General features: G+C 45.5%; 1 protein-coding gene and 1 long non-coding RNA gene across 8 annotated transcripts in view; one reads left to right on the top strand and one right to left on the bottom strand.

Annotated features, from left to right (window-relative positions):
- Positions 1–2,920: 2,920 nt before the first annotated feature.
- On the bottom strand, positions 2,921–19,007 carry GATA2 (GATA binding protein 2; the record flags this gene model as incomplete). Of its 2 annotated transcripts, none has more annotated exons than XM_080996935.1 (5): positions 2,921–6,221; positions 7,091–7,216; positions 13,468–13,646; positions 16,935–17,552; positions 18,779–19,007. In XM_080996935.1, the coding sequence occupies 5 exons, from the start codon at positions 19,005–19,007 to the stop codon at positions 5,922–5,924; spliced, it is 1,452 nt and encodes a 483-aa protein (XP_080853061.1). In that variant the 3' UTR covers positions 2,921–5,921. The 2 variants fall into 2 exon arrangements, with proteins under 2 accessions (XP_080853061.1, XP_080853062.1); XM_080996936.1 differs by having other exon boundaries at positions 13,468–13,613.
- Positions 16,924–27,713, top strand: part of LOC308472262 — a 30,734-nt gene continuing 19,944 nt past the window's right edge. For 2 of the 6 annotated variants that reach the window (XR_013983378.1, XR_013983383.1), the window contains exons 1-2: positions 19,091–19,207; positions 25,309–25,430. This is a non-coding gene — a long non-coding RNA (uncharacterized lncRNA). Of the gene's footprint in view, positions 17,056–17,076; positions 17,167–17,402; positions 17,543–18,767; positions 18,887–19,090; positions 19,208–25,308; positions 25,431–27,713 lie in introns of those variants that run through there. The other 4 variants (XR_013983379.1, XR_013983380.1, XR_013983381.1 and 1 more) reach the window with 4 other exon arrangements.

Here is a 27,713-nt window from a genome sequence, read left to right as displayed (position 1 = left end):
GCCTTCCCAGAATGTGTACGTGAACTCCGATAATGCTTCTTGCTTGCCTGGATAAAGAATAGAAAGTTTGAGTGTGAAGAAACAAACCTACTGTACACAAAATAAAATTCACTTTTGTTACTTTGCCCACTTTTGGCCCAGCTCTGCCCACCAATGGCATGTGGCCCCTGGAAGGTCACTCAGAAGGGAGTGTGACCCTCAGGCTTAAGAAGGTCCCCCGCACCTGCTTTAAATAAATAATACTGTTTGAGATATCCTCTGTGCTTTATCATTGCAATTAAGGACAGACATTGCCCCAAGTGTTATTCTGGTTGATTTTTCAGATGCTGTACAACAGTATCTGCAGACACACATAATATTCAGCTTGATTTTTTTTTTTTTTTAACAGATAATAAAACTATGTAAACAATATAGTTTTCTTTTATGTAGTGGTTGTAACAATCAAATTCCTCTAGTGTAGCTGTGGGACATTTTGTGTCTTGTGGATGTTACCAGGACTCAAGCTGGACCAGAAGAGATTCCCTTCGAGATGGGGATCTGCCTTATTCCTATTTCTAGATGTGGTAACTACTTGCGGTTATTCAGTGGTGAGGAAAAGATATTCTGCAGAGGCACCCAGCTATTACTTAACATGTTCCAGAGTGTTAGGGCTATGCTGTGGGCAACAGTCTGAAGTGAGCCAAAAGCTGGGGAGACAGGCCAAAGATGAGAACCATTGGGTATGGCAAGACTGAAGGACAAACCAGGCATCAGGCTGAAGGAATAAGCTAGGAGACAGGACCAGGGAGCATGGCAGGTCTAGAGGACAAAGCAGGAGCACAGACCAAAGGCGGCGGCAGAACAATGTCCAAAGAGACCTTGTTGCTCAAGTATGGCTTATCTGGAAAAAGAAGCCCTTTTTACTCCTTCCTGCCCAGAAAGGTCTAATGGTCACAGTCTGGGTGGGTGACCCAGTCAGTTCTGACATCCTGTTGCACAAGCAGAAGCACAAGGGGAAGTATGTTTTGCTAACACAACAGCAGTAGCAGATGGTGGTGTTGTGGGTCCTAACCAGACCTCCGCTCAACTGCATCACTGCTGCATTCTGGGATGGAGAGGGAAATGGCAGCAGCGAGGGCAGCACAGTGCAAATGCAAGAGTGGGAATGCTGAATTGGCTTTGCCCTCATCATCCCAGTATGCAACAGTGATGTGGGCAACTGGAGGTTGGGGGAGAATTGATGCTCCATCCTATAACCAAACTATACGTATGCATTCTAAGCCCCAGGCTCACCTCCATTTCATTGCGTATCACCCTATAGACACAATCCAGAGAAAGTTAAGCATGCTTTTAAGTGCTACTGAAACCAATGTAATGAAGCCCACCAAATCAGGTCTAGCTATCAGACACTGTGCCAGATGAATGTTACTGCAACGGGGATTTATTTCTGCCCTCATTTAATAGTTGCTGAAACTTATTAACAGTGAAAAGATCTGTATTAAAATGTGTTACAATATAAAATCTGGCATTGTTGGTAGAGCTACAGACATTGCGTGTTGAATTCTGACCCAGGTTATTGCTCAGTGCCCAAAAACTGGAGTGTGTGCGTGTAAACAAAGTGAGTTTTCACACAGGAAACTTAAACTGTTAGGTCTGTATTGTGAAACCTACATTGGGTGGAATGTTATCAAATTTAAAACTGACTGCCCTTCATCTTCTGTCTTGCATTTCCATCCTTCACTTCTGACAAAAATAGAGAAGCTCAAGGGCACTTTTTGGCATTACAAATGAAAATGGCCTCAAATCTAAATTCTCAAGTTAACTGCTATGGCAATTCTTTCTAACACCTCCCTCTTCCAAACCAAGCTGCGCTGTCTTCATACCTTTGAATACCATCAGAAAAAAAGCACTGATAACATTGAATGGGAAGTGGATCTTCTGACCCATCAGGTCCAAATTGCAGCAGCAGCCTGTGCATTCAAAAAGCTACTCCCCAAGCTCAAAGACTCTTTGGAATATCTGCTTATAACATAAGGAACTTATGTCTGTGCGGGGAAATTCCAGGGCAGCTTGTGTGCTCAGGAGATATGCTTTTGTGCCTAATGCTTGCTGCAGGAGTAAAATTCCCATGGCTTCTCTTCCAATATTGTCGCAAACCAGAAACTCATAGCTTGGGTATCATCCTTTCACCACACTGCCCTATGAAGCAACATCATCTAGAGACCAGTGCTCTTCAACTGGTGTGTGTCAGGACCCCCTAGCGTCTCAGCCTGATCCAAAGTGCATCCCAACAATGGCACTACCAGCATGCAAATATACAGTAAAAGATTAAGAAGCAAGTCCCCAAATGCACATTTGGGTTCAAAGTGGGTCCCAGATCTGAAAAAGTCAAGGAGACCTAAAGTAGAGAGAGAGCAAAAACTTGCTTTCACAAAAAAGGGGGTATTTTTTATTATTATTCTTAGCAGTATTCACCTTGAAGGAATATGAGGGAAGCATACACTTTTTTTTTACAGACAATATATAAACATGTTGTACATAATTAACAATAACTTAGTTCACTAAACCAAAAATTAAGCCAAAATAAAAAAACAAAACAGAAAATACTGCCAAATCTTTATGCTGATACAAGTACAAAATAATTTAAATCCTGACTGCGGTTCTTATACGCTGCAGTGACTGACAATATATTGCACTTTGTCGACTGTGTGGACCCTGCCCAGCAAGCGCTCCTGCTGCACAATCTCCATTCACCAAAGCGGGGCTTGTCGAGGGCTCACCCCACAGAGACAAAGGAAGATTGTGGAGCAGCAGGAGCAGCACTGGGCGGCTATTCTCCCCCAATGTCATGAAGCCTCTCATGCTCTCACCCAGCCACTCCCACCCCTAAAGAATTTGAATTGAGTTACAAATCGTGTATAACTGTACCATATTTTTTAAAAAAGCCCCCCGCCTCCCTTAAATATAAAAGGTAGTTTAATTTCCCAGTTTGTCAATTGAAGATGCCATTTCTCCCAGACAGAATTTCTCTTCCATTTGTTTTGGCGATTATTTCTATTTCTTCACAAAGTGCAGCTATATATGCCCACACCAACCAGAAAAGGGAGGAAAGCAACTTTTCACTTTGGATGCTTGGTCCTTCGTTCTTTATAAAACAGCTGAATTATATATTTGGGGGGGGGGGGAGGAAAGAGAAACCAAAACCAACGTACACCTTTGTTTTTTGTTTTAAGCAGACTTTTGCAGTTAAGATACAATTGGCTTGATTAAAAAAAAAAACCATTAAAAAAACAAACAAGAAAAAGCTCGTCACAGAATTAAGCTTATGCGGTTTACATTATCAAACCCCTTTGCTCACGGGGGCTTTTTTCTCATCAGAAATATAGCTAAATATGTACATCATATGTTATACTGGACCTTGTGATCATGAAAGTCATCAGATCATAACAATTAGGAGAATACACTTCACACTGGCAAGAGCTTTATTTTTCGGTTGTTTACGTACAATATGGTTTCAGAATGGGATATAACTTTTTTTTCTGTTTCTCAACATTCGTGATTTTCCTTACAAAAAACAAACATATGTGTGCTATAGGAAACGGCCAGTATACCCGTCTATGCTCCCCAGTAGCAGATCACTTTCCCATCACTCAGTAGCTGTTGCTATGTCTGAACTACTGGACGAATCTCTCTTCCACCACTCTCCCTTATAGACCTTCACCTATTTTCCACCCTTCACCAGTTTCACAGCTATGAAAGCTGCTGTGTGACATGCATGCCTACAGATGGCAAACTCCAGCTCTGGACACATTATTTAAAACATCTAGTAGGGAATTAGCTACCGTGACATTTCTTAGTATCTCGGGCAAGGTCTGCTAATCAAACAGACAAAACAAAAGCATCATGGCAGATCCTCAATAAGGTTTCCTTTCCCTTGCCCTAAATTAAGGGTTGCGTGTTAGATCCAGGGGCACAGACCACTAAAGCAAGGGCTACAGCTCCAGGGTTTTAGGTGTCAAAGGTTCAGCATCTGGCATCACCATCTCAGAAAAGAAACACTCTTGCCCAAGACCTGGGAGACCACCTGCCATACCTCCAATCTCAGCAGACTGATACAAGGAGGGTCTGAATCAGTGTTAGGGCGGCTCACTATACCAAACTGTCTGTGCTGCAGCACAAACAGGGCAGCCCCCCTCCCATCCTCAAGGTGGGGCTGGGAAAGATGGCAGAGTTGTTGCCATCGGTCTCTGTAGGCAATACTGAGCTAGATTGACCAATCATCTGACTTGGTATAAGGCAGCTTCCTAGGTTCATATGAAACAAGAACTCTACACAAAAACCATCAGAGCAACTGGAGACTGAACAAGAGCAATGCATAAAGGTGGTGCCTCGAGGAGGGACGTTTTTAGGTTCTGGGGGCTCCTAGTGCCAGGAGTTAGTAGGGCTTTTTGGTGCGAAGGGCACGTCTTTGTACAGACCGGGGAACAGGGAAAGAAGGCACAGATAACAGGAGTGATAGAAACAGTGCGGTCACCCTGCACCGACCGGGAGGTTGAGAGCGGATAGAGCACAGAGGTTGTGGAGTTAGATCGCAGATTGCCAACGCGGTGCCTGCAGGCACAGATGTGCCCACAGAAGTCTCCCTTGGCGCCCAGGGGGTCCCCCTCCTGCCGCTGATGTCAGACAACGAAAGAAGCATTCTATTGCGGTCAATAGAATGGATTGCAATGTATGCTTGGCTGTGGTGTGTATGTGTTGTGCCCATGGGCTCCCAAAAAAGTTGGCAACCCCCAAGCTAGGCGGATGGAGCAAATCATGGAACTTAGTGGACTGGTGTGCTCTATCTAAAACAACACAATCCATGACTGGAGGAGGTGCAGTTCAGACCTGCTGTTGGGAAGGAGCAAGAGAGAAGGGCAGCCTGGGATGCGAGTATACCTGTTATCACTTTCTACAACCAACTAGATGCTCAGAGAGGTATGATGGGGAAGAAATGCCGATTTTGTGCATTTTAGCCCTCCGGCCAATGCAGAACTGTTCGGTATGGAAAAACCTTTTAGCCATTTGTCCAGTGTATCATGGTCTTCTTGTAGGATGCCACGCTTTTAAACAAAAGACCTTCACATTGACAAAAATGAATACAGAAATTATGTCAAAATAATCTGCACCTTGAGGCTGTTGGAACCTAGGTCAGCGCCAAATGTCTCCCTCTTTCACATACACAGCCCCTTCCTAGTAGATTTTTTAAAAGTCTAACAGCGATGAAGAGAATCAAGAGTGGCCATTAAAGCAATAAGAAGAAGATTTTTTTAAAAAAACTTTACCTGGGTGGACGTTTCTTTAAACAAAATAAAAAAAAAATAAGATCCACAAGAACATGCAAGAGTTTTGAAGCTCTTTCTGGAACACAAGAGCAAAATAAATAATGATTTTTTTTCCTGTATCTGATTTCTTTTCTTAAAAAGTAGATTTTTTTTTATAAAGTTGTCCATTTTTCCTCCCCTGAACACAAAGTCTGTGATAGAAATCCAGCATGGGCGGCTACCACTGAGCTTCCTCTTGCCTTGGGAGGCTGCTAATCTCTTTACAATATTCACAGTAATTAACAAAGAGAAAGGAAAGCTGGCTCCAGCTTCTTCGACTGCTTCAGCCACCTTTTCTTTCCGCTGGGACCAGAAGGTATCATTTCAGACAGGTGAGTTCCTTTTTCTCCATTTACCTGAGGGGGCAAAGTGCATAACAGGCACCATTAAGCATTTCTGCAGAAGACCCATCACTGCAAAGTTTTAGTCTAGCGCTAGGAGTCGAACCACACTGGAATGAGATCCCCTTTCGTTCCTCTTCCTTCCCTACATTCTCTCCTCTGGGCAGATTTTTTTCCTTGCTGTCGTCTTATAGGCAAAGCCCAGTGTTTTCAAGTTCTCTGTTAGGATCTTCAGATTCTATCCCATGGCTGTGACCATGCTGGATGGATGTGGATGTCCAAATGAGATGCTGGAAGATGGGTGAATGGGGGTAGGCGTTGGCAGGATATGTCCAGAGTGGCTGAAAGGTGGCAAATGCCCCATCGGTGTCATGTGACTGGCAAGGGCAGCAGCACTGAACGGAGAAGATTTCTCCTGCATGCACTTGGAAAGTTCCTCAAAGCATTCAGAGCCTTTCTTGCTCTTCTTCGACTTGTTAGACATTTTCCTATTTCTGGTCTGAATTCCTTCCTTCTTCATAGTCAAAGGCCTGTTCACCTGCAAGAAATGAGAAAATCAGGCTCATGCAAGCAAAATGACCTTCTTGTGTACAAAAATAAAAATATTTAAACAGCCCCTGAGAGTTTCCCGGACAGAAATCATTTTCAGGCCAAAAAACAAAACGAAAAGCCTACATCTCCTCCTTCCTCCCCGCAGATTTTGTTTATAAAATTTGATTTGTTTAATGAAACCACACTGGAAAACTTCAGACATGAAAAAGCAAGTTGGACCAAATACTGGCAGTTTCCACCCCTCCTTTCCTTAGCCTTAGCCCTTAACCTTCATTCATTTCCTAATTTAAAAAAGAAAGAAAAAAGATTTCCTTTTTAAAAAAAAGAGGGAGGGGGGAGGCACACACAGACAGAACACCAGATTCTAAAGCTGGAGTGTTTCAATTTTTAAAAAGAAGAAAGTTTGCACTATTTCTATGTTGAGATATATAATATTTGGAACCGTTCAGAGCATTCTACAATTTCTTTCATGCAGTGCCAAACTTATATAAAGATACCCTGATTGAATTAAACTTTACATGAATCCATTTGAAATGTCCTCTGAATTTCTGGGAAAGGCAGAGAACCATGGAGTGTTTGGGTTCTAACCAAAAGTTCTAACCCTATTTTGCTTAAATCGCCCGTGTGCTTTAGAAGCCAAGCTAATACATTGTAATGTCACTGAATTCCACATCACTATGCCAACAAAGAATGGCCGTGACTTCCCAGGGGGACCCTAAAAAGCTTTTCTCTTTAAATAAAAAAATAAAAAGACTCCCTGCAGTGAATACACAGGGGCTGGTGGACGCCATGCAGTTGAGGCATCAATCGCAGCTAAGCAAGCAAAAGGGTGACACATGGCAGGCAAATACTCACATTGTGCAATTTATAGTACAGTCCACAGGCATTGCACACTGGGTCCCCATTCGCATTACGTCGCCATAAGGTGGTGGTGGTTGTTTGGCAGTTGGCACAACAAGTTCCTGCTCTCCTAGCTGCTGACTAATTAAAGGGGGGGGGGAGAGAATATGTTGAACAATCTGTTCTTTCAATGGTTCACGTGCAGTATAATTTAATTTTTAAGAAACAAGATTTTAAATGAAATAAATGACACACACACACAGAGCAGGGGGGGGAACCCTTTCTATGTTCCACCCCCACCCCAATTTGTTTTCTTGGATTTAAATTATCTATTTTGAAAATGTAAACCTGGACCTAATGCTAATGGGTGGTACATTACTCTATCAAATGTATTTGGTAGCTAACCTGGGATATTATGATGCCTGAAGGTGTTCGGTCCCATAGCTCAAAAATTGGGGGGGGGGGATGTATGTGCATTAGTGCACCAGTCTAGTAGTTCCTTGCCCACCTGCTTGGCCTCTCATTCTTCTGCGCCAGAGAACTAAATGGAAAATTCCAACTGTGCAAGAGCCTAATGTGTGCATCAAAAATGCACCTGGAGCTCTGGGCTGTATGAACAGTGTGGAAAAACTGCATGTGAAATGTCATGTTGTTATCCATGTATATACAGTCGTATCTCAGAAATCAAACAGAATCTGTTCTGGAAGTCCGTTCGATTTCCAAAACGTTCAAAAACCAAAGCACGGCTTTTGATTGGCTGCAGGAAGCTCCTGCAGCCAATCGGAATCAGCGGAAGCCCCGTCTGACATTCGGCTTCTAATAGAACATTTGAAAACCAGAACACTCACTTCCGGGTTTCGATCGCTTGGGAGCTGAGATACAACTGTAAAGCAAGAGAGGAGCAGGAGAATGGACTGAACATCACCCAAACCCGTAACTTGCTGTGTTCCACTACTTTAAGCAACTGTCTTATAGGCTGTTTCACTTCCGTCACCTGAGCCAGAACTGGGAGAAAGTGTCTTAAAACAGAAGAGCACAGAAAGGGAAGGTGGGGAGCAGGGAGAGAAGGTTTGCACCTTTCCATGTGAAGCCTTTGCCCACACATTCTTGCACGCAGTGCTTTTTTCTAGAAAAATAGGTGCCGGTACTCACTGTGAAGTTGTTACAGTAAGTGTCACACTTTGTAACAACAAAAAGAGATGCCAGTACTAAGCACCCCCTGAAAAAAAGCACTGATTACCCAGATGCTTTACTCACGGTGTCTAATTTGACTCAACCTCCCATGCTAGTTCTACTCAGTAGACCCATTAAAGCTAACATATGTAACTAACTTTGGTTCATTAACTTTATCTACTCTGAGAAGAACTTATTTGGCTATAGCCCATTACCCATATACAGAACTTTGTGGAACAGTAAAAAAAATTAAAAAATTCCCTGTTCTCATTATCTCAAACTCCTTGCTTTTAAAAGAATATTTATTGCCATTTGTATGCAACATGGTATAGCACCACCAATGTTTCCCTCAAACTCTTTTAACTAATGCACCCAACCTTCATGAAGTATGAGGTATATTCAGCAGTTATCCACATTTCGGATCATCCAGGTCACTTGAATAAAATGAGTTTGTACCGTTCTCTTGTCTCCGTGTTAAATGCAGCAGGAGTGCATTTAGTTCTAACCACGACAAAAACTATGCATTTGATTCTAATTTGTAACCTGATGGTTTGGTGTATTTAGGCAGCTAGTCAATTCAAACTCAATGCTTTGCTTAACGCTCGGACCCTAAACAACTGGGCTGATTAATCTGCCTTTGACATGGCAGTAACATGAAGATGTGCGATACTGCACTGGCACCCAATATATATGACCACATCTATACACTTCTGAAGATGTTTGAATTTGCATTGGAATATTAAATTTAAACTAGTCCTTCTGACTTGCTAAGCATTAAACATACTAAACTTCAGCCTTGCTACAGAGTCTGCTAAACTGGAAGCTATGAGCTCTAGGGCCACCAGACTGAACTGAAAAGCTCCTGTGGATTGTGTTTAGTGTTTACTGTTGTTTTATAATGTTGCTTGGGCCCCCAAGGAGTAGGGAGGGAGGGAGCTCCTCAACATGAAAGCAACCTAAGTATTACATTCAGGGGGAAAAACTCTTTCCCCCCTAGATTGGCACTTGGCTGAGTGACCCATAACCCTGAAAACAATGGGGTCATTTCAGAAAATTTTAGGAGTGGGGGGGGGGGGAGGAAATGCACCCTCTCTTTTAGGAAAGAATCCTTCATACAAAGGGTTCAAAGGTATTCTGCTCCAGGAAATATGTTCAGTACACTATGTTTGGTGCGGCCTAATGAGTGTGTCAGGGAAATATATACAAATATGTAAAAAGCATGGATGAGCTGATCCTCAAAAGCTCCATGAACATTATTGCACCATCCAAGCAAATGAAATGTGTACTACGACAACGCCTTATGGCTCAGCCTGTGACACTGATTCAATTTCTACAAGCCCAGTTTCTGAAGCTGACACAAAATGTGCAATAAGCAAGTATCCACCCCACTATGGCAGAATATAGGACAGACCTCTACTCTGGATCCAGTTTAGACCAAAAAAATGTGCCTATCTACATAGGGTGCTACCACTGCTCTTATTCCATCTGATTTCAGCTACAATGCTAGGAATGTCTTATGTATGAGGACAAACGATCCAACCATCTTGACTGTGCACAACGGTCACCGATTCTCCCAAGCCTTTCAGTGTACAGTGGTACCTCGGTTTAAGAACAGCCCTGTTTACAAACTATTCAGTATACGAACTCTGCAAAACTGGATGTAGCGTTCCAGTTAGCAAACTTTACCTCGTTCTATGAATGGAAGCCGAACAGTGAAAGGGCACTGGCAGTGGGAGGCCTCATTAGGGAAAGCGCACCTCGGTTTAAGAACGGCTTCGGTTTAAGAACGAACTTCCGGAACAGATTAAGTTCATAAACCAAGGTACCACTGTATACTAAAAAGCTCATGACTGTGTTTACCAATTTTCACAATTTCATCATGAGTCTCACAACTAAGCATGTTTGTCTTTAATAGCCAGCTCTCAGGAGTAGAGAAATGAGAGAAAAAGAGAAAGAGAGAGAAGCATACATTTATTTTTACAACTGCTGCTATTGCTACGTTTGGCACCAAGAACGTGTTAGGAGCTGCAGGGGAAAAAAATATCTGAATCACAAAGTTACAAAATGAATGGAAGGAAAGCATGTTCAGAAACAAAGCTATATTATAAAAGGACTATTGAAAAAAATCATTATAACTGGAGTTGCCATACCATGGGACAAACTTAAGAGGCTAATTCAGGTGGTAGAAATTGGTTGCCCTGAAGTGCAGCAGAGGCACATCTGCTCCCTGGATCATAATCCTCCAAGAAGTTCTATTCTACAAGACCAATTGAAATGAATGGGAACTATGTGAAAAAGCATGGTAGTGGAATCGGGGAATGCGTGCCATTGGAGTTTGTTGTGTAAGGCATGAAAATGTAATGTGCCAACTGCGATTACACTATTCAGTTCACCAAAGTTGTTTTCAGAAGCTCCTTATAAGACACAGCCTTCTGTTACACCAGGCAGTTAGCCCAGTAGTGTCCATTCTGACTGGTAATAGCTCCCGAGGGTCAAAGCAAGTCTTCCACATCCTATACCACCTAATCCAAATGATGTACTAAACCAGGGTTTCCTAAACTTGGGTCTCCCGCTGTTGTTGGACTACAACTCCCATCATCCCTAGCAAGCAGGACCAGTGCCCAGGAATGATGGGAATTGTAGTCCAAAAACAACTGGAGCCCCAAGGTTGGGAAATCCTGTAATAAACTAACCTGTTACTTGCCAGAAAGTGAATCACTACCATTGCTTCTGCAGGAAAAGCACATACATACTCTGCCACTGGACTAAGGCCCCCTCCCAACTTATTCCAAGTTTACTGAGTCCTATTCAAAGAACTAGGAGTGCAAAAGAAGGACATGTAACTGCCCCTGGTTCTCAGAGCGGTGAAGTCTGGTGAGTAGAAGCTTCTCACAGCTGTGATCAGTTCAAGTAGGACCAGAGCTGGGGAAAGGGGATGCCTGGGGCATAGCTTAGGTGTTCCCGTCCCCCACTGAGGCCCCAGCACTGTAAGGGCCTTCTGGATGATAAGATGGGGTGAGGGAATAGTGGCAAAGGCTCTCAAACTGAGTCCTGCGCTTTCTTGTGTTCCTACTCTGCCTATCATTTGTGTTATGAAGGGCTTCACTCAAAAGCACATCACAGCACTAAACTGCTATTGGCCTGTGAGCACTGAGAGACCCCCCTTCCCAAAAAACCACAACAACACCCTTAAATAGAGCTAGATGTTCAGGCTGAATGATTGAAGCTAGCCTTCCCCGCCCCATCATGCTTTCATTGCAGCCGAGCAATGTTTAGATCCCTATCACTGGATCAAGATTATTTCTTATCTCTTATACAGCTACAGCTTTCTGGCACAGTTTATAAACATTTTCATCTTTTATCCAGACTTCCAAATTTTGCAATGCTTTTTGGAGGTCTCAGTGGGTAAAAAAATGGTGGTGCAGTATTTAAAAATTAATATCATTGTTCGGGGACAACAGTGGTGATTTTTCAACACCGATTGTTTATAATATTGGAAAGTACTTAGAATTTGGATTGCCCTGGCTCACTCCTTGATCTAACAAATAAAAAATATATAGTAACACAAACTCCAGAAACTTGCAGTGAGTTAAGGACTTGCAGTCTCCCACCAAACATTTGAAAGCAGAGAGCTATGTTTGCATATTTGAGATAGTTTATTGATACTAGACTCTGCCGCTTAACTCTATGGCCTGTCCCATTTAGTCTGGCATGGAGTTTAGCCTGCGAGAGACGATAATGTTACACTGTTGTCTTAACATTTTTCTAGACATGTCACTCACTTCAGAAGGAAAGCAAGCCTATTAAGAAGCTCGCCCTGTTGAAATTCTGACTCACAGCCGACCCCCACAGTAGCCCATCCTAGCTTTAGATTACTAGAGCCGCTCCTTCAGTCTCCTCCTAGTTCTTGCTGTGGCAAAAAACACCCCCCCTCCCCGAATGATGAGGGAGTTTTAGGACCTCCACCCAACTCCACAAACCACATTGCTCCAAAAAAGAAAAATATTTATTATTCTTAGCATATTTTTTTTACAAGCATTTGTAGAGTGGAGCATATTCGCAATTTCAAAACAGACAGCCTGACTGGCATGGCTTGTCTATAGAAACTCTTTAAAGCTTTTAGAGTCAGGAAACAGATACACAAAGTTTCCTTATCTTCAGAGTACAGATATCCGGATAGGAAACTACTACCAGGAGCCTAGAATTTTTTTTTTTAATCACTCAAATGAAAATACACAGTATAGGTGACTCCATGGAAAAATAATCAGTTCTTTTAAAAAGGCAATTAGAGAATTGCCCAAAGAGAGAGAGAGAAAAGAGAAAGAGAGAGCTAATGTTAGTTTTGCCATGGAATCTCTGAGTACAAAAATTACTTTATCAAAATAATTACTGAGCAGATAGCAACAACTTTGACGCATCTGATTTCCCAATCTCTCTTTTTCTCCCCTTTACACTTTCTGCTTTGGATCTCTTTTTGGACTTTTGGGCTGGAAGGGCATACATGACTAACACTTTCAGTTCCAGCCTACTTCTGAACTGTCCAAGAGGTCAAATGAATTAAAGCTGTCCTTTCTGGATAAAAGGGACAGAATGCAGCCACAGGAACAAACAGGCAAGCACAATTGGCTACACACCTTTCAACAGCCAGAGCTTTAGAGAAAATACAGACAGAACAGGAGAAGGTGAGCTGGTGGTTTCACACTGGCTAGTGTCTTTGAGCTACAAATCGGCAGCTTCAGAGTTTGAATCTCACCTCTGCAGTGAACTCAACTCTGTAGCCTTAGGGAACCCACCCTCTTTCGGCCTCAGTCCTTACCCCTGCACAATGGAAATAATAGTACTAACCTACCTTACAGGATCGATTTAAGAGCTACAATAAAACAATGGATGGGGGGGGGGGGAGAAGCCGCTCAAATACTAAATGTGTGATGTATATCCACAAACAAAATTGCTATTGTTCTGTAACTTGGCATGCAAAGTTCTGCGGGCAGGACCCCCTGCAAAAAAGAAAGTATGTCTCTAAGCGACACCGTGACCGCTGAGTGACATGGGTCTCGTGTGCAGTGCAATATCTAGATCCCATACAGGCTCTGAAGCACACAGATAGGGGTCAAGTTGCCCTCTCGTCACCATACACGTGTGTGTGTGTGTGTGTGTGTGTGTGTGTTCCCATTAAATCATTTTAGCCTCAAAGCTGGTAGAGAGAAATAGACACCTACCAGTCTCCGTTTAGGTTTAATGAGAGGTCGGTTTTGACCGTTCATTTTGTGGTAGAGCCCACAGGCGTTACACAGGTAATGCCCAGTACCGTCTCTTCTCCAGAGAGGGGTGGCAGTAGCTCCACAGTTGACACACTCTCTGCCTTCTAAATGGAAACACGAAGAAACCGGATTTCTTTCTTTAAAAACAAATTCACAAAAGCTTTTTGCATTGTCCTTTTAGGCAGATTCCAGAAATCAAAACAGCATATTATTCAAAACAGAGGGAAGGAAAACAAGAGAGACACATGAATGGCAACATCTACACTGCATGCAATAAAGGTCTAAATCCAGGAGAGTTGCACAAATTTCAAGCATCAATTTCGTACACAGCGATCAGAAAGCAATTATATTTAGTAGAACTTGCATTGGTATCAATCACAATGTGGCAGAAAATGTCCTGCTTTGCTTCTCCAGTCTAATGCAGCTCTATGGCCACAGCATATTTGGGACTGTTCTTTCCTCTCCTCACTCCCCCCCCCCCCCACAAAAAAAAGCTCCCAAGAAAAGCAAAGTAGGAACATCAACAATTGTATGGATTGCATTGCCGAGTTAGCATAGTTATCTAAACAGAATGGCAACTCTCCCACCACCAGCAGATCCAAACTGTTTTTCCTGTGAATACTACTCTCTCTGGAATTAAGCAGAGTTTGAAAGTGGACAAAGATCTGAAATAGTTCAATAAGGGTTTTCAATATATGGGAGGGAAAACAGCTTGAAATCTATTCTTTAAATGAGTATACATTTAACTTTTTGAGCCTGCGGTTTACAATTTCATAAGGAAGTTCTGATTGATTGAGTATGCTCTTTGTTGCTGGCTTGTTCATATCATACATAAATATTCACTGGCTATACGTTTAAGGATTGACCTAACTTGAAAGATTCTGCTATGTACATGCTTGTTCCTCTAAAAAAAAAAAAAAGGAGGGGGGGAGGATATTTACTAAAAGTTCATTTTTCTGTGAAAAAGTCTAGTTAATAGAGGAAATTCTTTTAGCACAGTTTATGCAAATCATACAGTATTTAATGCAGGGGAAATACACTTTGGCCAGTAACTCGAGCAGGCTGAGTTCTGCTGCATCTATGTCTCCTTTAATCTATGGAGTGGGTGGTTTTTAAACAGTACAGGCTGGAGTGAAAAATGAGGGAACTCTGTGAAGCTGAGTTCCTCGCTTTTGTCCCTCCTTGAGCAGGAAGCTGCAGGAGTCGCCTTGTCGTGAGTCTTGGTTTTTCTACAAAAACATTAAATGGTCACGAACTCTCCCCACTTCCATCTACAGGACAGGGTCTCCATTACAACACTTAGGAAAACTCACATCTAATAAAAAGCCTTGTGCTGAGAGAGCAGGGGAGGAGGGGCTGAGACCTAATTTTCCAAGGTGACTGTTTTATCTAGTTTGGAGCACTTTAGAAAAGTAACAGTAGTGTGGGATATTTTAAAAATTGCATTCTGTTTCTATGTACTAGAGACAGTAATCTATCTCGGGTCCTGGGGAAAATGTGAATTCTCTCGCTCTTGAAAGGGAGCAATTTGAAGTGGAGATCCTGAAGCAGTAAAAACATGTGATATTTGGGTTGCAATGCTCATAAAAGAGATCATGTTTCTGAATTACTAGCCACTTTGAAAAGAGATGTGTGTATAGACATATATATCCTGTTTTATTTTTTATTTTTGGCCACATTAAACTCCATATGTATTTACTATGACCTGGTAAGGTTTGAAAGCAAAAAATATAAATGAAGCAATATGAACATTAATTATTAGCTTTTGTATCCATGAGAATATTATTCATTCAACAGTACACTTTTAAAGAAAGAGAGGTTAAGAGAGTCTCTTTGGCTTAAAGATTTTATATGTGATGACAGATGGGATTTTTTTTTAAGTTGCTTGTTTTAACAAACAGGGATGAGCTGGAGTTAACATGATAAGTGGCACTTATTTCCCTCCCCCAGTTTTATTGAATTCATTTAAATTAGTATTTACAAGGTACCTTAGTAGCCAGCACTGGTATGTAAACTATATTTGAACTTTTGCTCCTTGTATGATCTGAAGGAAATCAGGCCCTCTGGAAGTTTTAAGAAAATGGCCTTGTAAATTTCAAGCTTGAACAGCTAGTTCTTTGCAAAATGTACTGCTTAATAAAGATGAACTTTTATCACAAGTTAACAAAAGCAACTTAGTGGAGATCCCGCAAAAAGAGGCAAGGGAATACAGGATCTTGCCAGACATTTCCAGTGAATACAGCTGGCCTAGGCCTTTATATTGCTGCTTTAGAGATTTTCCAATATAAACCCTTATTTGCATAATTCAGATCTGCCAGTTTTGTGGGGGTTTTTTAACGGATTACTGCATCCCTTGGGCCCAGCGGTGACCGAATGCTGCAGAGACCAGCGGCAGGAACTTGAAGGGAGAGACAGCTTGCCTACAACCAATTAGCAATAACAAACTAAACTTTTGAAAGCTAGAGATGCCCCTGCTGTTCCAAGCTGCTCCCCCATCCTCATAAAATGTATGAGTAAGTTCAATTTGGTTACACTTTCTCACTAAAACTGAGCAAGGGGAATCCATTCAGGTCGAAGCAGGGCATTTTAAAACATGTCCTATGAAACACAGAATCACTTAATCCAGATTATTTACCTACACCTTAACCCATTTAGCCACTCTTTTTGCACAAGATCAAGGTGCTTAAAGAGTTTTAAAATAAAAAACAATTGTTCCAGTTTTCAGTATATGTTAATACACCAACAGCAATTCTAATCTGCCTTGATTATTGCAATTACAAAACCAAAGGAGCAGTAAATTTAAACTGAATTAATAAACTGGATGTGAATGTAAGTGGCCCAGAACTTCCAGCATCCATTCAACTTTTTTTTTTTTTGTAAATGCTACTATTTAAATAGTTAGTTCAATGTGGGTGCTTTGGTCTTTGCAATTTGTACTGAGAAAACCACCCCGCAAAATACACTAAAAGCCTTATTTTTAAGCACTTGTTTTCATTTTTTTCTTCTATCCACTATCGCAAAATCTCTGAACTCTGATCTGATGGATGACATGAATTGCCTCAATCCCAAGCACTGAATTTCAGACAGGAGGTCACAAAGGATACATGCCTCAAGTCACCTCGGAATCCTTTGGCCGCATTTTAAATATATATAGTTATTGCTATAAGTTGTTAATTAGCAGCGGCCAGGGTAGCAGTTTCCAGTTCTTATCTCGGAGTAAGGCAGGAGCATTATAAATCCTCTTTTGAGAATATACACAAGACATCAAGTTGAGCAAACAAACTCATACGGGCTGCCTCTTCTTCCACCCCCATCCATGCACATGCAGCCCACCGACCCATTTTCCCTTCCTAAAGGGGTGCATTATTTATTCTTATTCTTATCATTATTCTGTGAGAAGAGGGTGGGGCGGACAAGGGGCTTACCTGAGCAGGACCGGGCTTTGCTCCTCTGCTTGGGGGTGAAGCTGGAGGCGGGCCCCCCGAGGAAGCTCCCCGGGTGGAAGAGGCTGCCGCCGTAGTCGTGGGCAGCGGGCACGTAGGAAGGGTAGGTGGGGATGGGGTGGTGCGTGGAGGGCTGCGCGCCCATGGAGGCGGCGAGGCTGCTGCGCAGCGGGCTGGCGCTCTCCATCTTCATGCCGTCGGCCAGGGACACCTGGTACTTGAGCGGCTCCTTGTCGTCTTGCCGGCCGGCCGAGGCCGAGGCGGGCGAGGCGGCGCTGCTGCCGGCGTTGGGGTCCGGGGAGACTTCCTTGGGCGGCGTGGGCGGGAAGCCGAAGAGGTGCGAGCCCGAGTGCGAGGCCGGCGTGAGCGACGAGGCGGAGGCCGCGCTCGACGCCGAGCTGCCGCCGCCGGGGTACACCGAGATGGCGCCGGGCGGCGCGCCGGCCGCCGAAGGGTGCAAGGGCCCCTTGGTGAAAGGGTTCACCGTCCACGGGTTGTGATGGTGCGCCGCCGACAGAGCCGCTTTGCTGCTGTCCAGCCAGGGCAGGCCGGGGCTGTGGAGCAAGTGAGGCCGGCACATTTGGCTCCCGGTGAGGCGGGCTGCGGGCAGGGAAAGGGCGGCAGTCAGTCAGACGGTATGGGGAGGCCTATGGGCGCTTTTCTCTCCCGGCCACCCACATGCCGACCCCCGCACCCCGCTGCGCCTAGGCGAGGCCTTGTGTGCAAGGAAGATAGCACACCCCTTGGCCTTGCCCCTACTCGAGCCACAAAATGGAGTCAGCCTTGCCTTCGCCCGGAATCTACGCCATGCACATTAGTATACCAGCCCCTCCAAGCAGCCATGATTCAACTCCCATTCCAAGGGAAACGCGCTTTTGACTCCCAGAGGAGGGTCAAAAGCTCGTTAAAGGAGCGCAAACGAGGCCGCCTACCCAAAATAAAATAAAAACTTGCAGAATCAACAGTGAGCAGCAAGAAAAAGGACACTTGGGGCTTCTTTTGGAAATCAGTGGGGATTCAGGAGTAAAGTGCCCGCATGCTGGATCCCGTGCTTTGGAACAGGGTTTTTTTTTGGGGGGGGGGAGATCCAGATAGGAAGGTACCCCACAGCTCCTCCACTCTTTGCTCAGGTCAAATGAATTTTAGCAACCGCCAGGCAGGCGATCTTCCCTCCTGCAATCGAGCAGCAGAACTACTTCGGGTATGGGAGCAAAGCCCCACCGTCAAAAGTACACGAGGAGAGGGCAGGGTGGGTGGATGTGTCAAGGAGTTGGGCCTTTCCTAGTCTTAAAAGCAACACGCACACCTCCCAACAGAGCTCTATTAAGCAGAACGAGTTGTTTTTGTTGGTGGTGGTGGTTTTGGGAGGATTTTTTCTCCCAGTGACTGCAATGCTTTTTAAAGTTTTCTCCACACACATGAAAAAGGTGCGCGTCATCTTTCCCCGACCCCGCCTTTATACGCATGCTGATCCAAAAGTATTTCAAATAGGATTAGATTTCATATCCGGGAAATGGCCCGGTCTTGTGCCTGCGAAGTATAGTACTGTATATCTGTAGTTAACAAGCCCCTTCCCCCTCTCCCAACGCAAAGACGCCGCTTCCCTTTCCTATTCCCCCCCCCTTTAAAAAAAAAGGGCACGCCAACCTTTTTCTAGGATTAAACCCAACCCGATCGCCCTCATCTACCATTGCTCCTTTGCCAGAAACCTCCCAGTCGCATCTCCATGAAGATCAGCAGCAGCCCGAGGCAGAAACAGAAAGCAAGAAGAGCTGGGAGGCCGGGGGTGGAGGGAGGAAGGAGCAAGCGGGGGGGGGGGGATTTACCGTGCGCCTGGCTGTAGGAAACTCTGGCTCTGGCATGGGCCGAGTTGGCATAGTACGGGTTGCCTTGGGAGTCCAGATGATTGAAGAAGACATCCACTTCGTCCGGAGGTAGGAGCTGCGCTGGTTCCATATAGTTATGAGCCAGTCCCGGGTGATGGCTCTCCGGGTGCTGCCCGTTCAGTACGGCGTGATGGGCCATCCAGCGCGGCTGGTCCGTGGCTACCTCCATTCCTGTGGGCTTCTCCCCCACTCCCCCCCTAAAACCCTCCCTCCAACCCAAAACCGTTTTGGTTTAGAAACAGTAGAGAGCTAGGTTGATCTCGGAAGGCAGACAAAGGTAACCGTGTGTCCCTCTTTTAAACAGGGAAGTTGCGGAGAGAGGCTCCTGCCACACACCTGGGATCACCACCTGTAAGGAAGGAAGGAACGGTTAGTACCTTACGTGCCTTTTGAAGATGTGCTCCAAAGAGTACGCGTTAGATTCCGGCAGACACAGTCCTGTAAAAATTGTCCTCTGAATCACGGGATGGAGGTGGGGGGAGGGAAGAGAGGGGAGCGAAGGAGGGTCCTTATTTTGACCATCACAGTCTGTAGCCGCCACCCCCTCCCAGTTCAAAAATATTCATTCTTCCACACCGTCCCCAGGCTAACATCAAAACATTTGTTTTTAATGTTCCGCTGTACAAAAAAAAATAAATAGTATCTACTTTTCTACAGTTGTCAATAAGCGACGAACTGTAAGAAAAGGGGAAAAGAAGAGAGCCCTTTGGTCTGCGTTTGTTTGTAGTTCAAACTGAGATAAAAGAAAAGAAAACTCGGAGTGATGAGTGCTTTAAAAACAAAAACAAAAAACAGCGATTCGAACGCGTTTTCTCCTGCAAAATAAGCGCAGTCTCCTTTTCCTCCTCCCGCCCACCCTCTCGGCTCCACTAACAAACATACTTACAGAGAGAAATTCCAAGCAGACTGAATCTAACTCCAAATGTTTGAAAAGTTTCTTTATGAGGCTGTAAAGGGGGGGGGGGGGAGATGATTGTTTGGAGGATGGAAATGCAGAAAAGAGTGAGCGAGGGAGAGGCGAAGGAGAGCGAAGAGAGAGAGAGAGAGAGAGAGAGAGAGAGAGAGAGAGAGAGAGAGGAGGCTTGGATAGAAGCTCTTACTCAGATGGCAAGCTCCACTTATTCTGGCCTTTTTTGTAACATCCCCAAAGCATCCTATGTCAGCTCTGGCGCCAGCTGGACTCAGTTCAGTAGACATGAACTAGGGGCGACGCGCAGGCTAAGAACCAGCCAATCAGCAGCCAGGCGCTCAGCCGAGCCTTGCGATTGGCCCCGGGAAATCCACATTCCCCTCATTTACTCCAAACAGCTAAAAAGCGCTGAACCCGCCAAAGACTCCCTCCCCCCCCCCACGCGCCATTCCACTCCTCCATTGCTTTTTAGACTTTTGCTGCCCCCCACCTCTCCCATAACTTCTCGCTTCGCCCCATTCCAGCTTTCCCATTATTAAGCAAGCTCCTTATCTCTCAGAGATCGCGCTTTCTTCTTGTTGCAAAGTGTATACTTTACTCAGCGTAAAGCATGCTCCTTACCTAGGATTTGGGAATCTACGCGGCACTAAATAACATAGGGAGAAAGGGGGTGGGGGAGAAAGAAGTACTTAAAAGCAGAGTAGGCAGGGACATGGGATCACGAAATATGGTCAGCTTTAGGAAACCCACCCCCTATTTCTCAAGGCCCACAGTCCGGTTTCCCATCATTTTAAAACAAGGGCAACAATTGCCTGCATTTGTTTTGTTTTGTTCAAGCTGATTCAGTTGTAATTAGAGTAGTGTTAGGTGGGTTGGATCCCAGGCACATGCAGAGTAAACCAGAAGTACCTCAAATAAAACTGAAGTGGCTGTTAATGTACCAGCGAATTTGAATCCAAACGTATTTAAAATCGGCAATGATTTTATTTCTAACTACATGCCTTATTTCTTTCCGCTGTAGTTCAGTGTTTTGGTTCTATTATTACATAATTGTCATTTCCTCATAACTTCAGTGCTCAGTCCATTCACTTCACAGTAGATCAGCCCCCCAAGCTGATTTAACTTCTTAGCAGTAAGTACATTCAGGATCGTAGTCGATATGCCATTTTTCTCAGGCAGCATGTTTTGTTCACCATTTCATAAATGAACAAAACCAATACCCAACCTGCATTTTTATATATATAAAAAAACAGAAATACGTTTCCCAAGTCACACTTTTAACATCAGTTTAAAATCTTCGTTTAAAATAGTAAATAATTTTAGTAGAAGTGAATTAATTATATTAATACTCCACGGGCATGGCAATTTGGAAATAATTCTGGGTAGAAGTATAATTTAGTGATAATATAGCTGCCAGATCATTACAATAGCCTCCTACCTCTCTGGATTTTCTTAAATCTGATATTTAGGTTAAAGCAGGAATACAAAAGCACTGGTTTTGCATGGAAGTCATGAGTCTTCCTAGGTAATCGCCTGAAAAATCCCGCCCAAACCAAGGCCATATTTAGAACCCTTTGTGTCCAATATAACTATTGGACATTTACAATTCCAGGAAAATCCAGGCAAACCACATAGGTTATTGTATACTCTTTTCATTCCTTATGGGGCATTGAAACGATGTAACAGGACCAGCTCACAATCATGTTCAAAATATTGATATGCTTTTAACTCCCTGAATGTAAACCATGACTATGCTACTGCTTGGGCTTTCCAAAACTTTTTAATAAACGCTTTCTGTTAGTTTGAAGCCCCCGAAGCTTTCGAGCCTGCTGCTTGAAACAGCTCCTGCCACAGGCGAGGTGGGTGGCTGGAGAGAACTAGCCGCTGGCTCCGCAACTCTCACTCCCCATTTGAAACCCAGCAAAAAGTAAAAATTGAAAAGGAAAATTATCCAATCACCCCCAGAAAACACTGATTGCCGACTGAAAGAACGCCCCCCTCACAAGCAAAAACATTTCTAAAAGGAAAGAAACCATCCAAATCAAGCCCACGACTTAGAAGACAAACTATTCAGTGGATACATTCTTCCGTCCACCATTCCGCATTAATAAAAACAGCAGCAGCAGCAACATTTCAAGGGACTTTGCTTTTGCACACGAGTTCTACGAGCGCTAGCTGCCTTCCCTTTCCTCAGATTAAGTGCGTTGTTGTTGTTGTTGTTGCCCATGCCAGCCTGACTAACCTTAAGAGTTTTAATATTCGCAATTTTTGCTAAAGACGCTGCTGCTCTTGTGGCTCGTTTCTTCCCTATTCCGAATCAGAACTCTAAATCTTTCTTTCAAATCCAGCACATAGAGGAGCCTAATAAAACCTCTCCTCTCCCCTGCCACTATTTTAAATGTTGCCTTTTCTGCGGCGATTTAATTGGGAACGAAGTGTGGGGTTGTTCCTGGATCCTTGCTAGCAGCGAAGGGAGCAAGGGCGCCCGACTGCCCAGGAGAGACTCCCCCGGATCACTTACTCGAGATTGGATTCCGCCTCCCTCCGTGCCTCGTTGTAACGAGGGTGAAAGCTGTGAATTCTTCGCCCTTAACTCGTTTCTCTCGACTCCTTCTTCCTTGAGCGAGCTGCGTGTCTCTAGTTTCTAGAAAACTCTCAATGCCATGGACGGCGTCTAGATAAGAGAGATATTCTTGCGGATTTCTCTCCGAGCAGAATACTCTTAAATATAGTCATGCCTTTTGTGCGGTAAAAGTTTTGATCTCCCTAAATCTGTTTTCGGGAGTAAGGCTATTTTCATAATAAGGTAGATTTTTTAAAAAATGCTTACTTTATAGATACTACCCCTTTCCCTCTGCCACCCTGCTTTTGAAGAGATATTTCCCCACCCCTCGCCGGATTTGAGACTCGCTCCCCAGCTTGTTTTAAATTGATGGACAGGTAAATGCCCCGTTGTTGCGGTGACACGCGCGCACGCCTTAGCATCGGTTCACTTGTGTCATTTGAGGCAGGCACCTGTGTCTCTGATCTGGGGGAAACACACACAACACACACCAGAGAATGACCTGGCTGGTTGCAGGAAAACAAGCCAGCCCACTGCAATTGCCATAACTAGCCAAGCCTGGTGAAGGAATAAATGGAGGCGTTAGATTAGAAACACACTCACCAACTTTGTCTCCTCGAGTTCGCTACTCCAACAGGAGCCCGCCCCAGACCCCTCTTGCTGCTCTTGCAGGTAAAGAAGGAGGTTTATAGACAAGTGACGTCTCTCCAAATATTTGATCTGCGGGCGGGGGTGCAGATGACGGCGTCGAAGATAGGGTGGGAACACCACACACTCTCTCTCTTTGGGGTTTACCCCCCCCCCGTCCCTACGAATGCAGTCCCGACTCTCCCCCTACCCCGCTTCAGTTTGGTGCAGCGTGCCTACTCGGAAGTAAGCCCTCCCGACTCTGCTGCGCGCATTCTCGGCCTGCATTTCCTCCCAGAGCCTGAAGCCGAAGCTACCATGGGCTGTAGTTGCCGCCTGTGATTTCTGGCTCTTCGTTGCGCATTGCACAATCAGGCCAGGATCGCCGTCGAATTTAACCGACCAGATAAAGGAAGTTCTGAAAGCCAAGCTCGCCCCCTTCCCTCCGCCCTCCGGACCCCCCCTAATACTATATTGCTGCCCTGTGTGATCCTTTCCACGACAGCCCCCCCCCCCCAGGTATGGATCGGGCGCACGCGTCCAGATACAAACTAGAGCGGCTAGGAGAGATGGCGACTCCGGTTGCAGGGCAGGCAAGCGCCGCGTCTTAAACTTTCTTAAACTCTTGGCCAACCGCTGCGTCGAGGGCCAGGCTTGCTAAGCAGCCACCCTTCCTGCCCTTTTGCTCAACACCCAAGCGGTCTGCTTTCACTCCGGTGGATTCTCGCATTGTTATTTTGTCCTTCGACCTTCTTCCTTATTCGTTCCTCTTCACAGCCGCCCAGGACTACCAAAGCGCTTGCACGGATGCTAAGAGACCTCACCGATCCTCAACCCCTGACCCAGACCCAGCCCTTTCTGCAGAATGGGGGTGGGGAAGGATGGGAGACACGACGCGCTCCCGTAATTTAGCCAAAAATTCTCTTCGTATTTGGACGGAAGGTACAGCAGCCTGTCCAGCCTGCATCAGTTCTGGAACAGCAGAGGCGTCATTTTCCTTCTCAGTTTTAAGACGCAGTTAATGAGAAACTTTTCTACAAAGTCAAGGCACTTTCATCTCTGGGTCTTTAATAACGCGCACGCACACAAACGCGCAGGCTGACAATGGAACCCGCGAATGGGCATCCTGCCTCTTCTTTCCAGTCTCCTCAAACGATTATTCACCTCTAATGTTACTTTTTTTGAGGGGTGGAGGTTGGGTATGGGGGAAAAGAAGTATTTCCCAAAGACACTTCATTTATTTTTCTCTTTAGGCCCTTGCGTACTTTTTACCTTAGTCACGTAATACAGGTCAGCCCCCTTGGATGGATACATTTAGGACAAATTTGGTCCTAAATTCACCTCAGATTCTTAGGTGAGAGAGGTTAGTGTCCACAATCTTAAAGCACGTTTACGCAGAGCCCACTGTGTTATCCTAGGTGCGCGGGATCGCAGCCTTAGTCGTAAAAAGGAAACATTATAAACCCACCTCGAAACGCCGTTTTGTTACCACCGCCCCAAACGCTGCTAAATCTATCTTATAGTATTCGGAAGGGATGGAAATAAAAGCAACCCCCTTTGACTAATGTTCCCCGTCAACAAGGCAAGGCTGGTTTATTTCAAACGCCCAGAAGATCTTCCTTCCTTTGACACCCTGAGCTGTTCAGCTGTCACTGGGCATTAGCCCCTCTTGGAAACGACAAGCCCCCAAGGTAGAGTTGGGGGAAGAAACTCCCCCTTTCCCCAAATGGGCTCTGTGTCCCTGCAAAGAGTTAGAGAAGTCGGCAGGAGAATGGAGCCAGTTACAAGCCCTTGCTAAGGACACCACCAAGGCTGAAGGAGCCTCTTCAGGTGTTCAGCAGCATGGGCTCTTCCGCCTCTGGTGGGGAGCGTCTCTTCCTCCAGGTGGACCCTTGCCTATCAAGCCCCTGTTCTGAAGCTATAGGAACAAGTCAACAGGACTTTTCATTCATGGCGTTAATTCAGTCATCACATTTTGAAGACTCTGTCTCCAGCTACCTGCACCTTAGGAAAACCTTAGCCAAGAAGAACTTAAGATATGGGAGTTTTCCTTTCTCTTAAAGTACCTGGTTGTGAGGGTAGGGTGGCTGTTTGTTTGTTTAATTAACTAAGGTAATGGAACCAAATGTCCCTATTCTCCCCTTCCACAAGGTATAATACTGTCTCCAGTATATATATATATACACAAACAGAGAGAGAAATTTAAAAATAAAAATGAAATCATGCCATTTAATGGAAGAATGGATGCAATCAACCAAATGTGAGTCAGAGGGAAGGAAAGACCTTCTTTCCCGTTCCAAAATTGAAATTTACTGGGATGGAAAATATAGGAGTGCCTCTGTGACTGACCCAGGTGCTATTATGTTCCAGGTGTTTGTTGTTGTTTTGCTTCTCCTGACACTTCCCGGGATCCAGGCCACAGAACAGAATAGATGATGGCACTTCAGTTGGCTGAGCATCTTGGAGGAATTGTGATCCACTTGTAAAGCCAGGTACTGTAAGCATAGACAGGAGGGCATCTGTTTGTGTGTGTCATTGTGGCTTGTGAAGGATCCCTATTTATAATGTGCAAACAGTGTAGGTGAAACAGGAAGACAAATAAGAACGTTCCCCAAAGTTTCAAGTGATAACATACCTATTTATTTTGCTAACAAAAAAGTGCAAGCTTTAGAGCTGCGCAGAACCCCCACCCACCCACATTGTTTTCTTTCAAAAGGTTCTGTAAAACTGGAAAAGGTGCTGCGCTGCATACATGCTTGATGCAATCAAAAATACCACCTGAACCACATCTGCCTTGTATACGACCAGAATTCTAAATACACTTCTAGGTGCTCTTGAAAAAGAAGTGAAGGTAGCTTTGTTGGCCAATAATCTAAAATCCATATTAGGACAATGCCCTTGCTAGGCCAACCAAAATGCTACACAAAACAATAAGCAAGCTTTAGGGTGCTTCAGAACTCTTCATCAGGCTAAATAGCAAGAGTTCTGGGGGACAAGAAAGTCTGCACCTTGTTTTGTGACGCTCTGGTTAGCCTAATAAAGGGATTGCCCTAATAGGGATTTTTTGGAATTGGTGTTGGCACCAACTTATAAGACAATACTGCCACGTACGCACACATTCCAGCCCAAGGAACTATATACCTTATGCGCTGTGTGAGGAGAGGGAGGAGATGAAAAATAATGAGCAGACTGTCATTCCTAGAGTGCTGGAGATATAAATTGAATTTCCAGCGTCAAAGCAAGACTTTGGTGTGCGCGCGATCAAATAGCATCATCGCTCTTCGTGGGTTGTTGGCGGGTGCAAATGACAGCACAGAGCGTGAATACCTGTTAGGGTGGGTTAGGGAGAAAGAGACGCGCTCGCAGCATCCTAGTTGGGGGGACAATTCCGCCTCCTCCTCACCTTACAGGCGAAGGAGGGGAGCGAAATGGCACGGAGGTCAGATGCAGCACCCTCGGTGGGGATCTGGGTGGGTGGGTGGCTTCTCTGCCTCCTCTCCTTGCTCCCCCGCCCCATATGAAGGGGGAGGGGGAGGCCAGGCCACTTTCCTGAAGGGCGGGGGAGGGGAAGATTGACAGCCCGTAATTGGGCCAGAGGAGGCTCCTTCTCCCCAGCCAGGCGGGCCGTCGCCGAGACGCCGGGGCTCTGACGTCACCCGCCGCTGCCAAATTCGCCAGGAAATGAACTTTTTAATAATATACCCCAAAGGGGGTGGGCAGAGCCCACCCTGCTCAGCCCCTCGTTGCCCCCCTCCAAGCCTCCGCGGGCTCTCCGGGGAGCTGGAGGCACCCTCCTGCGCCCCTCTCCTTCTCTCCCCCCGGCCCTCGCCTCCCTGTCACCTTCCGAGCCAGACAAAACAATTCCAGATTCCCAAACAAGGCGGGCGGGAAGGCGCAGCCCAGAGCCCTCTCTCCCCCCTCTCCTTCTCCCTGCTGCCCCCTCTTTGCGTCGGCTCCGGCGGGGATCCTATCCCAGCCCGTGGGCCCTGGAGGTTAGGACGATGCTCCCTTGCAATGCCCCTTTTTCCGCCCTCCAGCTTGCGCTGCTTCTCTCGCTCGTTTGGTCTTTGTTTTCTCCCGGATGCCTTCCCGGAGTCCTCGGCTTCCTCTTCAGCTTAGTTGCGAGGAGAGAGACGGAGAGAGAGAGACCCCCAGCCCACCCTCTTCCAAAGCAGGAGGGGAGCCATGGCGATCCGGGTAAGAAAGAGGAGAAGTGGGGGCAGCCGGCCCGGGCAGCACGGCTCCTCCCGCTCTGCTCCTGTGGCCGGAGGGTGGGCTGAGATGGTGGGCTTGTCAGGGAGCCAAGGCGGATCGACCCACCCACTGCCTTTGTCATTCTCCCCAGCACACACGCACCGCGAACAGACCCTGGCACAGCGAGACGTGAGCTCTGGGTGGCGCCCCATGTCCTTCAGGCTCAGTGTGCGCCCGGAGAGACGAGAGGTGACCGGGGCAAGCAGCCCATCTCCACCAGGAGTGTGCGCCACGATCAGGCCGCTCCCAGATGCTGCCGGCCTTTTCAGATCTTCAACCCGCTTCATTTTTGTTTGCGTGGTTTTGTTTTCAAGAGAAGCCGCTCTTTCTCACCAAAACCTAAAGCCTTTCCTACACGCACACAGTGCGTGCGTAATCTAAATAATACAGCAGCAACCAGGAAGCGCGGGTTCTCCTCCGTCTCCTGTTTTCCTTCCCCAGGTAAAAATTCTGGGGAGGGAGGAGAAGCAGCAGCAGCGAGAGATCCCTCCAAGCACAGAAGCAGCGGAGGGGACCTTCCC

Source organism: Podarcis pityusensis, assembly GCF_964106645.2.
Source record: "Podarcis pityusensis genome assembly, chromosome: 2".
NCBI lineage: Eukaryota > Metazoa > Chordata > Lepidosauria > Squamata > Lacertidae > Podarcis > Podarcis pityusensis.
The sequence above is the reverse complement of the archived record's forward strand: the minus strand, read 5'-3'. Positions and strand labels throughout refer to the sequence as shown.